Source organism: Lolium perenne, unplaced genomic scaffold (assembly GCF_019359855.2).
Source record: "Lolium perenne isolate Kyuss_39 unplaced genomic scaffold, Kyuss_2.0 unplaced27, whole genome shotgun sequence".
Lineage (NCBI taxonomy): Eukaryota > Viridiplantae > Streptophyta > Magnoliopsida > Poales > Poaceae > Lolium > Lolium perenne.
In genome coordinates, this window is record NW_027248985.1 from 7,491 (window position 1) to 20,000 (window position 12,510).

General features: G+C 43.9%; 2 protein-coding genes across 3 annotated transcripts; both read left to right on the forward strand.

Annotated features, from left to right (window-relative positions):
* Positions 1-611: 611 nt before the first annotated feature.
* On the forward strand, positions 612-3,867 carry LOC127334178 (sulfoquinovosyl transferase SQD2). Its single transcript, XM_051360598.2, has 8 exons — positions 612-1,455; positions 1,574-1,647; positions 1,939-1,994; positions 2,082-2,165; positions 2,239-2,326; positions 2,450-2,527; positions 2,742-2,798; positions 3,054-3,867. Exons 1-8 carry the CDS (start codon positions 904-906, stop codon positions 3,565-3,567), a joined length of 1,503 nt encoding a protein of 500 aa, XP_051216558.1. The 5' UTR covers positions 612-903; the 3' UTR covers positions 3,568-3,867.
* A 3,133-nt stretch (positions 3,868-7,000) lies between these two features.
* LOC127334177 (uncharacterized) lies at positions 7,001-12,510 on the forward strand (the record flags this gene model as incomplete). 2 transcript variants are annotated; one of them, XM_051360597.2, is given in 6 exon segments in its annotated part: positions 7,368-7,391; positions 7,486-7,601; positions 9,124-9,165; positions 10,652-10,895; positions 11,109-12,389; positions 12,471-12,510. In XM_051360597.2, coding segments are annotated over 3 exon segments (1,528 nt in total), but the record flags the coding sequence as incomplete, so codon positions are not given.

Sequence of the window (12,510 nt, forward strand, 5' to 3'; positions counted from 1 at the left end):
GATAGGTTATGTGGCCGGGGGAATAGGGTTGGGTCGCTGGTGTATGAAACTCAGATGTCAGTGTCCTACGTGGCATCAGCCGCGGCTCGTGCCCGGCGTGCACATGACGCCCCCTTGTGGACCGAGGACACCAAACATGGTATTGGGCAGCGACAAAGAGAAAACTTTTTTGGGATGCGTGGCTGGGCATGGATTTCTATCTGACGTGTCCAGTAGCTGCTTGGGACGCGGTTTGAGAGACGGTTGTTGGGATGCTCTAAAAATCTTTGACCGTTCTCAATGGGAGACTAGCTCACATATAACCCCTCCACCCCTTTGAATTCTGCTCAAAATTTCTGACATTTCATTGGGCCAAGGCCCATTATTCGAATGGGCAGTGGTCGCCAAGCCCAGGTATTTGGTGTAGTAGTGCAGGCAAGCAGGCCTAGAATCGTAGGGATCGACCGGAGAAGGAAAACGAAACGAGGAGGAGCTTGTTGGCTGAGTGGGCGAGTGGCTGTGGCTCCGGTTGGACTGGGAGCTGATTGGCTAGAATCGGATAATGTGATATCATCACATGGAAACGAAATGCTTCCTTGGATTTCATTGTGCGAATTCCATTCCCAAATCAAAACAAACAAAATGAGGAGGGTCCCCAAGAGAGGACGATGTTTGCTCAAAACCCAAATTCGGTTCTTGATTCGAATATGCTCGCATCGTGTCGCCTGTGTGCTCACTCACACAGTCACTGAGACTGAGGCATCTGCTGCCGGAGTCTGTCCGAATATGCCGGTGCACCGGCGACCAAAGGGAACCTGAACCTCTCGCCTCCGACTTTGCAGTTCGCACACTCCCTCTCCGGCTTCGGAACACAGTCGATTCAGCCGAAGCGAGGAGCGGAAGAGGATCAGCTGCCACCAGGGGATGGCGGGGGCGGCGTCCATCCTCGCCCCTCTCCCTCTGATCCCGCCGCCGGCACGCCCCAGGGCCGGGTTCCTCCCTCTCCGCCACCTGCACCGCCGCCGCCGCCTCCTCCCATCCGCGCCACCATCATCCTCATCCTCATGTAGCGCCAGCGCCCCCTCCTCGTCCTCGTCGTGGCCGGTCCTGCTGCGGGAGCGGGACGACGGGCTGTACGACGAGGACGAGCCGCCGCCGGCCTCGGAGGCCGACTCGCGGCCGCGCCGCATCGCGCTCTTCGTCGAGCCTTCCCCCTTCGCCTACGTCTCCGGGTACAAGAACCGCTTCCAGAACTTCATCAAGCACCTCCGCGAGATGGGCGACGAGGTCATCGTCGTCACCACCCACGAGGGAGTGCCCGACGAGTTCCACGGGGCCAAGCTCGTCGGCTCCTGGAGCTTCCCTTGCCCATGGTACCAGAAGGTCCCGCTCTCGCTCGCCCTCAGCCCCAGGATCATCGGGGAGGTCGCCAGGTTCAAGCCCGACATTATCCACGCATCGTCACCAGGAATCATGGTACGTATGCTACTTTGTACTAGCCGAATTCTTTTCCTTCGATCAATTGCCCGACAATTTGTATGATCATTATTAGTGATTTCATCTTTCCTCTTGACGAATTGAATTGCATTTACAGGTGTTCGGAGCCCTGATCATAGCAAAGTTGCTCTGTGTCCCTCTAGTAATGTCGTACCACACCCATGTTCCAATGTGAGTTGGCTCCCCTTCTTCTCTGTCGCAAATCATGCCACTCATCTAGGAAATGAAACAGCTTGAACTTGTCAACACCTATTATCTCCGAACACAAAGAGAAAATTACTTGTGTGCCACAACTAGAACTGCATCTTGAACAGCTTGAACTGCAATTAGATTATTTAATCTTCTGCTCCTAGCAGAAAAACAAATTGTATGTTCATTTCGTGAATGGCACCTACAATCCAAGGCATTTTGGGTTGATTTATCCAGCTAGAGAAGCGACCTGATCCTTCTTATTTCTGACAGCTATATACCCAGATATACATTCAGCTGGCTTGTCAAGCCCATGTGGCTAATTATAAGTAAGTTCTCACTTATTCTCTGCTCAAACATATAATTTATATTACCAGATTAGCAAAACTAATACGATTTTCTCTTGCTAATTAAAGAATTCCTGCACCGAGCTGCGGATCTCACACTGGTACCATCAGTTGCTATTGGCAAGGACCTTCAAGCTGCTCGTGTTACAGCAGGTTTGCACAAACATACATACTACTTCCTTGTTATTTACCTCCAATATCTTAGTCTCATGATGCATGTTTCCAGCCAACAAGATACGCTTATGGAACAAGGGTGTGGATTCAGAAAGCTTCCATCCTCGTTTTCGTAACCAGGAAATGCGTTCAAGGCTAACGTATGTAACATTCTTTGCTCAGCTGATTCAGTTACAACATATGTAGCGAAAACTGCCCAATGAATTGAGGCAATCAAATGTATAATTCATGTGTCTAACTGTGTTGCTTGTGTGTTTTATCAGGAACGGTGAACCAGACAAGCCACTGATAATCTATGTTGGACGCCTGGGAGTTGAGAAAAGCTTAGATTTTCATAAGAGGTGAGCTCATGACTTCTCTGATTATTGATGCTGCAGTGCAAACTGAATGGCATGTGTGGTAGAACCTTATTTACTGCTTGCTTGGGTTCCCTTATTGTTACCATAATGTTTTATTGACATAATTTTACTTTTGATCTCTTTTTTTCCCACTGAAGTCAGATCCTGTGTTCGCCAAGTGTGATTCGCTGCTGATATGGTGTTCTATTTTTTTCAGAGTTATGGACCGACTTCCAGGATCAAGAATTGCATTTATTGGAGATGGCCCATTCAGGTGTGCATTGCTATCTCATAGAGAGCTAGTACTCTCAAAAACAAAACAAAAAATCTTATAGAGAACTAGTTAGTCTCTTCCTTCAGTAGCAAAAGCAACAGATGGGAGTCGCTCTAGCTACCGAAATTGCTAAGCAGTGATTTCTTCTCCAAATAAACTCCTGCATATTATCATGAATCTTGCTTCTCTTATTGAGAGACTGAAACTTGCTCATAAAAAGAGTATGCACTGTTAACATGAGCTTTTCCTCTGCAGGCCTGAACTCGAAGAGATGTTTTCAGGAATGCCTGCAGTTTTCACGGGGACGTTGCAAGGGGAAGAGCTGTCACAGGCCTATGCCAGTGGGGATGTGTTTGTGATGCCTTCTGAATCAGAGACGCTTGGTTTTGTTGTGCTGGAGGCGATGTCGTCCGGAGTTCCGGTGGTCGCTGCTCGAGCGGGTGGTATACCTGACATTATACCTGAGGACCAGGAGGGAAAGACCAGCTTTCTGTACACGCCAGGGGATGTGGATGATTGTGTTGGCAAGATTGAACGCCTCCTCTCCTGTGAAGAGTTGAGAGAGGCAATGGGGAAGGCTGCCAGGATAGAGATGGAGAAGTTCGGCTGGAAGGCGGCGACGAGGAAGATTCGGAACGAGCAGTACAGCGCCGCGATTTGGTTCTGGCGCAAGAAGAGATCACAGCTCTTGAGACCGGTCCAATGGGTGGTACGGAGGATCTTCAGGCCCGCTCCTGCTCATGCTCCGGCCGTTACGGATCAGTCATAGGAGATCCATCGTATCGAGTTCATAGAATCAATCATTGAGTTGATTCCTTCAGTTTGGTCAGATTGAATCGTAGAATGAATCAATGTGAATATGCAATGCTCGAGTAAATTGGAGGCGAGACAAGTAAATCCAGTTTGCTCTGATGGTAGACCGTATATTTTTGTAAGCCAGTACTGCTTCCTGTTGTACTGGCCGTAGTCTGGTGGATTGCGGTGGCGTATCCCTCTGGTGTTCGAAGTGGACGGTTCTGTAGGAACTGAATTGTACATCAAAAGTTCCAGCGCCGTGTGAAAGTTCCAACACTGCTGTAAGGATGATCTTTTACAGAGGCACGTATCTAGGCTTTATATATAAAGCTGGGCCTAATGTTTAAAAAACTGAGGGCGCATATCAGGATGGAACACGTTCACGAAGGTGCTAACCCAAGTTATGGTAGAAGTAGAACACGGTTATAATGGTGGTGCCTCTACCTGGGGTAGAAGGGTTTAAGGTTAAAACTGAGGCCCGCCCAGTGGCCAAAACCTTGTAGAGGTTTGCAAAAGTTGTCAGTTTGTCACTGACAAGAGAAGGAACTACAGAGATAGAAAGAGTACTAATTATGAGCAGTCTTATTGCTTGTAGGATTGCGCATCATCTTGGGACATCACCACTCTCTGGTGAGGCTCTGTTCTCTTTGAAATAGGTGCTAGCCGAAGATGCAAAGAAAACGAATGCTAACAGGTGCGTGCCGGAAAGAATATAAGTTAGATCCAAATTTCTGGCTATCAACGTGAATTAAGACCAAGGGACTCCTTTGTTTGCAGATTCCAAAAACGCGGAAATAGGAAAACATAGTATTATGCTCACTCCGTCCAAATATACAAGGAGTATACATTAGATACTTAATTTTGATAGACAAAATATTCTCTATATGCCATAAAATAAACACCATCATGACCTTCTTTCGTAGAAGACCAATGATGTACGTGGGACCTTGTACATTTTGAGAGAAAGAGCAACAAAGTCAACCAGTAGAGGAATGGTCAAAGGAGACACAAAATTGCATCGACGTCGTCATTTCCATGTGTGTGTAGTACTATATGCCAAGACTACCCGTGGAGCCCTTTCTTTTTTAGCACTTATTGAGCTGGTTTTGAGAGGGGGTAGCAAGGGGCTCCCTGTTATTTTCAACATTTATTTGCATCGGAACTTTATGGCCGTGATGCATATCGTACCAGCGTCAAACAAAATTAGTCGTAGGTATAGGAGGGTTCTATTTGCATTGTGTAATGCAGCTGGCTGGTCATGCATGCTAAGAAAAAAAAGAATGCAAACGATTCTTTGGTGTTTGTTATAAACAATGCTATTTAAATACCACCTAGAAAAAATATGCATGCCTTGCTAGCTTACTGTAGCTCCCATAGGAAGTTGGGAACACCCAAGACACATTTGGCACAACAAAACACTGTAAATCAGCAAACCAACGACTTGATGACAAGCTTCTCTAAGTTCTCTTTAACACTATATACATACTCTATTTTTTTATGTGGTTATACACAATCATACAGTAGAAACCACTGTCAAGATATTTGTTAGACCACGAGCTTTAGAAAATACCTGCCAAGATGTTCACATATATGGTAACACACATACAGATGTGTATCATTTATAGTTCGAGGAGGTGTCACAAACTAATTTAGTAAAAAATAGCATAGATTTAGTGCAAATGTATTTTCCATGATAAAATTAGAACAATATGGCAATCCCAAAAATATCGTAACTTCATATTTGAACACATTGTTAAGTGGTTAATTATGCTAACAACAATAACAAGATATACTAGAAATAATGTATTTACATTAAATGAGTTACATATAAGTATAAAAGTTTAGTATAAATTTGGGGCAAAAACTATCTAACAATTGTCTACAACAAAGGGAATGAATATAAAAAATGAAACAATGTGTATCTCATTCCGACTAAAATGGAAACCGCGACTATTAACAAACACTATGTAATATGAACCTTGTACTCCATATCCGACAAAATTCATCATATGATACACTTCTAGCCCTTCATTGCCTGTGACCATGCCTAAATTTGAACCTTTTCTCCTTCTGCCTACACTTCCAGCCCTTCATTGCCCGTGATCATATTTTTCTTGGTTGTACATCCATCGTCGATCGCACGCATCCACCCTAGTCCCTGCTCTTTGCTCCCTCCCACCATCACAAGTCTGCATCAGAGTGAGCAAAATGAGAGCAAGAAAACAAAAATATGTATTTTCAATGTTAGAAGGAGATGGAAGAACTATCTTTATGCCAGGAAACAATACTGTCAATGTTCAATATGTTCACAGCTACATCATCCTTTAGTCCACCACTGAGATAATCAGACGGTTCCTCAATCCAGATAATCGATTGGGAACCCTCTAAATGACTAACTAATACATGTGCTGCCATATCGACCTCCCTAGGACTAGGACAATGTGAAAACAAACCTTGAGTAAAATTGTGACTAAGAAAAGAACACTCCTCGTAAATAGCAACGACCGAGCCAAGCGAGATTCCGTCGTTCTTCATCACCTCGATCACCTCCATACAATCTGAATCCGTTTCTAGTTTTCTCTTGCTTCAGACGTCGCAACATTAGAAACAAAAGGATTGCCGCTGCAGCGAAGAATCATCGATGATCGCTAAGAATTGCCCATGTACTTCCTAAACCAGCATCAACGCTAAAATCAACATCAACGTTGAGCTTTACATAATCCTCCCGCGGCCTTTTCCATCCATGTGTGACAATTCCTCCTTTACTCTTTCGGCGTACGATCGATCTGGGTCCTTGTCCTTGCCAGATGGTATAATTCGGTGTTCCAAATAAAATTTTAGTTTGAAGGTATCTTAATGAAATTAATGTAGTCCATTTCCTAACGAAAAGTCATTTTGGATCCTGGGTACCGGTGCTCTCATCGTATTAAAAAATTAAAAAAATTAGATTTATGTGTTTAAAAAAATTATGTAACAAAATTCTAAAAGGAGCTGATGATGTATCCCACTAACGTACAAAATCTCAATTACAAATGTTTTGTTTTCCGAGCTACACAAAAATGATAAAGTCTGGTTTAAGGTTTGGATCACTATACTCAGATCCACACATTGTTATTTCTGTGTAGCCAATAATATAAATTATTTCCAGCTGAAAATTTACACGTTTGTGGAATACAATATTGGCTACATCATAATTTATTTTCAGATTTTTTCTGAAACTTAGAATGTGTTTTTTAATTATTTTTTTAAAGATAGGGATCACGGGTGCCAGGCAGACAAGGAGAGTCCGGGCCACTGTGCAGGGGGGCGCAGTTGCACGGAGCAGAGATGGATTGATCGGGCCCACGGCCTGGGGCTGCGCAATTGCAATCACTCGCTCCGAAAATATCTGCCTGCGATCGATCTGGGTCCTGGTCCTCGTCGCGTGGTTGCCCTCTCCTCTCCTCTCGTGTCTCGTCATCTCCCTCCCTCGGTCTCTCCTCCCCCAATCCTATCTCCCCCCATCCCACGAATTCCAGCAAACCCTAGGATTCCCTTCCCCCGATGTCTGACCCGCCGAGCAGAGACGAATCCCGTCCCCCCTTCACCACCTCCTCCGACGACGACGAGCCGGAGACGTCCGGATCGGAGCAAGGAGGGCGCGGGGGCGGCGGAGGAGGAGATGACGCCCACCGCCCGATACCCCTGCGGCAGCAGCTCGTGGGGGCCTGCCGCGCCGACGACCGCCTCAGGCCCCTCCTCACCCTCAACGTCTCCTGCTCCGCCGCCGAGAACCGCTTCATCTCCCACCTCTCCCAGGTGACGCTTCCCACCCTCTCGCGCTGCTTTTTCCCTACCTATACCACGAGCCCCGTCCCCATTCTAACCCTCGTCGCTCCGCCCCTGCGTGCAGCACTTCGAGGTCTCGGAGGTGGGCATGCTCGCCAGGTGCCTCTGCGTTCCCCTCGTCTCCCTGCGCGTCGGCAAGGTCCACCGCCGCGGCTCCCTCCTCTGCCCAACACCCATCAGGTAGCCAAACCTCGAACGTATTCACTTAATTCATCTACTCCGCTGGATAGCACATCGAATTGCTTTGAAACTACATCGATTCCAGCTATCAGACGGTGGCTTCTCTTTTTGATTTGCCACAGCTGCGTGTAGCCCGCACTGTCATGAAATGATTAAAATCCTAGGACACGGCTACTACTTTTATTTTTCCTCATTATGTAGCGTGTCTGTCGCTTCTAAAGCATGGCTGCACCCAGGTACTTAGTGTACCTTCCTGAGCAAATCGCGTATTCTGTCAGTTTGTCTTTCAGTGGGATACAAACCTTTTTCTGCCGACTAGGCTTTTACTTTTTTTGTATGAATTAAATCCCCTCCTACAAGGAGCATCTGATCAGTATATAAATAAATAAAAAGTTCATCTGCCAAAATGCAATGGAAACCGAAATGTATCACCATGTAGTTGCACCGGTGATTTTGGATAACCTAGTGTTATTGTGTCCATGCGATTGTGGTAGCCTAAGACTGTTCCATCATTTCATAGGAGTTTGATCTCTACTGACAGAAGAATCATAATACATTTTATTAAGCACAATAATGCTTACTAGTTAGAGCATCATGAGATCCAATTGTTATTACGTCAAAAAATGGCCTTGGCAAAAGAAGATAAGACATAATCAGCCAACACAACATATAAGTAGCAGATTATGAGTTATTTGGTGGACAGGTTCCCCATAGCAATAAGATTTCTAGCATCAATCGCAATCTAGCACGGTCAAATTTATACATTCTTTAGGTATCAAACAGCATGGCTTGATACAGTAACCCAGCAGCCTTTTATATGCATCTCAAACTCTGAACATCTAGAGAGCACCCCCAACAGACTTTTCTGTGTCTGCAGAACCACAAAAGATAATAAAATAAGTAAGATTTTCAGAAAGAGCCTAACATTTCCCTCATGTGTACATTCTACGATGCCGCCTCACCTTTTATTTTACCTAGCACTACATTGGCAACATAAGTCGTCAGGCTGTTCCATTTCATGTTACTAGACTGTAGTCAGACGTGCCAGTCTGGTTTGATTAATCTCCTAATAGTTGCATGGAAATTGTTAGGTCATACAAGGGCTGTGATTCAGTAAATTGTTTGGTGCTACCATCTCCAATTTATAACAGACTGACATTACTGTTTGTCTGTAGTTGCCCTTTTCATATCATTGCTCTAGTCTAGTTAAAACATAGTTCATGCATCTACCTCGCTGTGTTGCAAGTATGCTGTAACATGTAATTTATTACTATTTATTATTTACTCTTGCAATTATATCTGTTATTTTAGCACTTTGTCTGCTTTCAGCAGTAATATGCCGTTTCTTCTTGTCCTTGTACTTCAACACATAATAATTGCTTTTCGAGGAGATGTGTTTTCAACCATCCCACCTAATTAAGAATTATGTATGCTAGAGATTGTTGATTTTAGGATTACATGTTGCAGCTTATTAGTGATGACACTGTTCATCTACCAAATAAATATATGTTTCCATTTGTAGGTTATTTCGGCATGTGTTCTCTGATATTTGAGGAAAGAGAAGGTAGTTCCTTTCATGTGACTTATGGTATTATGTTACCTGCATTGATAATGAGTAATGAATACACATCACAGTTGCAGTCTTATATGAGATTGGATCAATAGGATTCCTGACTATATATTGCTTTAGTGGAATTTTTCAAATGTTACTTCAGAGAGTCTGATATCTCATTTCTTGATGCTTTCACATACTTCCTGCGTTGCAGTTATCGAAAGTGTATGTTTTGTGGTTGCAGCTAGCTTATCGCAGGCTCCTCCAGTGTTGTTCATTTACGCAGCAGATTGATATTTGCGTCACTGCAGTCAACTTGTGATATGAGCCTATGTAAAATGTGCTCACACTAATATTTATTCTGAAACCAGTTATCTTATGCTTAACAAGCTGTTCCATTCATAAACTGTGTTGTGTTTGCTAGCCATGTTTCTGTCTCCCTTTATAAAGATACCATGTGTGTACTTGGTGTACTCGGTCTGCACTTAGTGACATATGTCTTTCTTTGATTCCCCATGGCTGCTGTTTATCAACATTTCTGCTGTTGGCAATCATTTCTTTCCATTTTTCAGTTCAAATTGAATGATGTTACCCCTTAAAATGAAGGCCACTGTCTATAAATGACCATGGATGGTTTGTATTTACTTTGCCTTGAATTTTCACATTATGTTCTACATATACTGTCCTCCACATATTGGAATTTACTGTAGGTGTGCTCATGTGAAAGTAAGTGTGTAAAACCACAACCAGCCAGTGCTAGTATTTGCCACAAGCTGTCTAAACCAGGTGTAATTCTTGATTTATTGTGTGCGAAGGAAAAAACATTAGATGATGCATGATTCTTTTCTTATGAACTAACATAAGCAATGGAGTCAACTAGCTGTCAACACTTAGCCCCATGTCATGGCCCTAGACTATCTGTATTCAATCCTCCGACCTACTCTGATGGAAAAGCAAAGCTGCTTTTTTTCTTAAAAAAACGTTTGTCAAATACTGCAATCTTGAATTTGTGTTTGATTCTCTTGACTTATTTGATTACAAGGCATAAGCTGCCATTTTTCTTAAAAAAACATCTGTCAAATACAGTATCTTGGTTATTATTTTATGAACGTCTGCCAATGATGTGATGCTGAGCAACTTAGATTTTGCACTACCTTCCAGCTTTTCCTGTGGAAATCTACTTGCACACTTAGGTTTCAATGCTCTATGACTAAACTATGTGCTCTTTCCAAGGGCTATTCCTTGCATTCAGAGATGTCGAGTTGTCTACAATGTGATCTCCTTTTAGACATAGCCTTTATTTGCATTTTACTATTTTTTAAGGTTCCTGTGTGAACTCTCATTTTGTTGATTGAAACATAATTTTAAAAAAAAATCGCAATACTTTCGTGGCAAAAAGCAACCAAACCCTTGACACTTAGAAAAAATATATTCTGTTTTATTTATTTCTTCAGAATAGGAATTCAGGGACTCACATGTACTCATTTCCTATGTACAGAGGGAAGCTGAGCCTTGGCCTTCTTCCTTCATCGAGCATGCACATTACTTTCTCTGGTGATGATGGTCATTCAGAGCAACTAGCACTCTTAAGCGATGCCTTTGAAGATTCAGAAGTCAGGGTTGAAGAAATATCAGCTGATAATTCTGGACGTTCTTTCCTCATCAGGATTTCTGAATCTAAAGTATTTTACTACTGGTGTGCTGAAAAGTCAAAGGAATGTGGAATGGAGCTTCTTGCAAAGGTTTGTACTTTGTAGTGGCTGCCAACTTATCCTGTAAATATAACCATGTGCAATATTCACTATGGTGTGTCACATCTATTGTGGGAGCAAACTCCAAGAACTCGAGCCTATCCACATGAAAAACAACACGCTATATAATTTTATTCCGTCATCGAAATATGCATGCCTTGATAGTATTGCTAATTCTCTCTCTCTCTCAAATATTTGATACAGATGAAAAATCTACTTCAGGGCAGGCCAACCCTCTCTGATCTCACAGGCATCTCCAATTCACGACTTGATGCTTTTGTCACTAACTTACATGCTTATCTTCGCGCACCAAGTATTGGAGATGCTAAATCGTTGGGATCATCTAGCGACTTCTTCAGTATTTCAATATCACATGGTCAACTTTTACAACCCCCATCAGTCGTTTCCAGGCCTTCAAGGTCTCGCACCTTTACGGCTAATGCAACAAAAACAAGTTCAATCTATCAAGCCAGTCTGAGCCCAAGGTCCAACACTTTTAAAGATGGGGTGCCAAGGAACTCTTGTACAAAGGTTGTTGGAAGGGAGAAGCTGAAGCGGCACGGTGAATGGTTGAGCCCATCAACTGCTCTGGCTGATGCAAATCCGTTGATAGCGAAGAGTCTTAACCCTGATTCATCCAGTGAGGCGTGTGATGGGGATTGTTTAAAAGACAGTGTGACTTCAGCTCCTTCAGATTTGCCTCTTTCATTTCCCTTGCTGCCACCTCTTTATCCTTTTCCGACTCAATGTCCACTCTCTGAGGGTTCTTCAGAGAGTCCGTTTAAGCCGTACTATTGCTGGTGTCCGCCATGCCCATCATCACTGCAGTACAGTGTAACTCCTCTGCATATGCCAGTAACATCTGTAGAACCATTTCCCCAACCACCTTTGAGCTCACTGGTATCTAATGAACAACCGTCTGCTTCATCAATTTCTGCAAAGCTGGGTACCACTGATCCACCTACACTTAACTTTCCATCAATACTGCATGATCCCGTACTTCACCTGCCGCTTCCTACTTCAACACTTGTTCCCCTACATGGTTCTGTGGTTTCCACATTTCCTTTACTTCATCTGCCGTTTCCGACTTCACCACTTGTTCCTGTGCATGGTTCGCAGGTTCCAACATTTCCTCTGCTTCACCTGCCACTTCCTACTTCACCACTTGTCTCGCTGCATGGTTCACAGGTTCCAACGTTCACACCGTTGATGTCTGATCCTATTGTGCATGTCCCAGTGATTGATATGTGTTCCTCCGGTCAGGCTTATCTGGTGAGTTGTGGGCCTTCTATAACTTCAGCTGTTCCCCTGCTGCCTAGCTTGAACCCTCTGGTTCCAGAAACAGAATCGCTGGTTGAGAGAAGTGCTAGGGAAACACTAATGAGGCTTATAGCTTCAACACCACCGTCAAGCCACCCCCAGTTGATCAACATTCTCCCTGCAGTCCTGACTGATGTGCCTGAAAATATTTCCCGGTCTGCTAATGTAAGTCTAGGGAATGTTGTAGCCCAAGTTAAGTTGATTCGTATTTTCACGTGGCTTATTCCTGCTTTCCCTGTTTAATAGGTGAACATGCATGTTGGTGTCCATCGGAATGACATACTTC

Excerpts from the sequence above, each read along its gene's own strand:
- LOC127334178 (XM_051360598.2), top strand. The coding sequence starts at position 904 with ATGGCGGGGGCGGCGTCCATCCTCGCCCCTCTCCCTCTGATCCCGCCG. Across the intron at positions 1,648-1,938 it reads TACCACACCCATGTTCCAAT|CTATATACCCAGATATACAT; the intron begins GTGAGTTGGCTC and ends TATTTCTGACAG. Across the intron at positions 2,528-2,741 it reads AGCTTAGATTTTCATAAGAG|AGTTATGGACCGACTTCCAG; the intron begins GTGAGCTCATGA and ends TATTTTTTTCAG.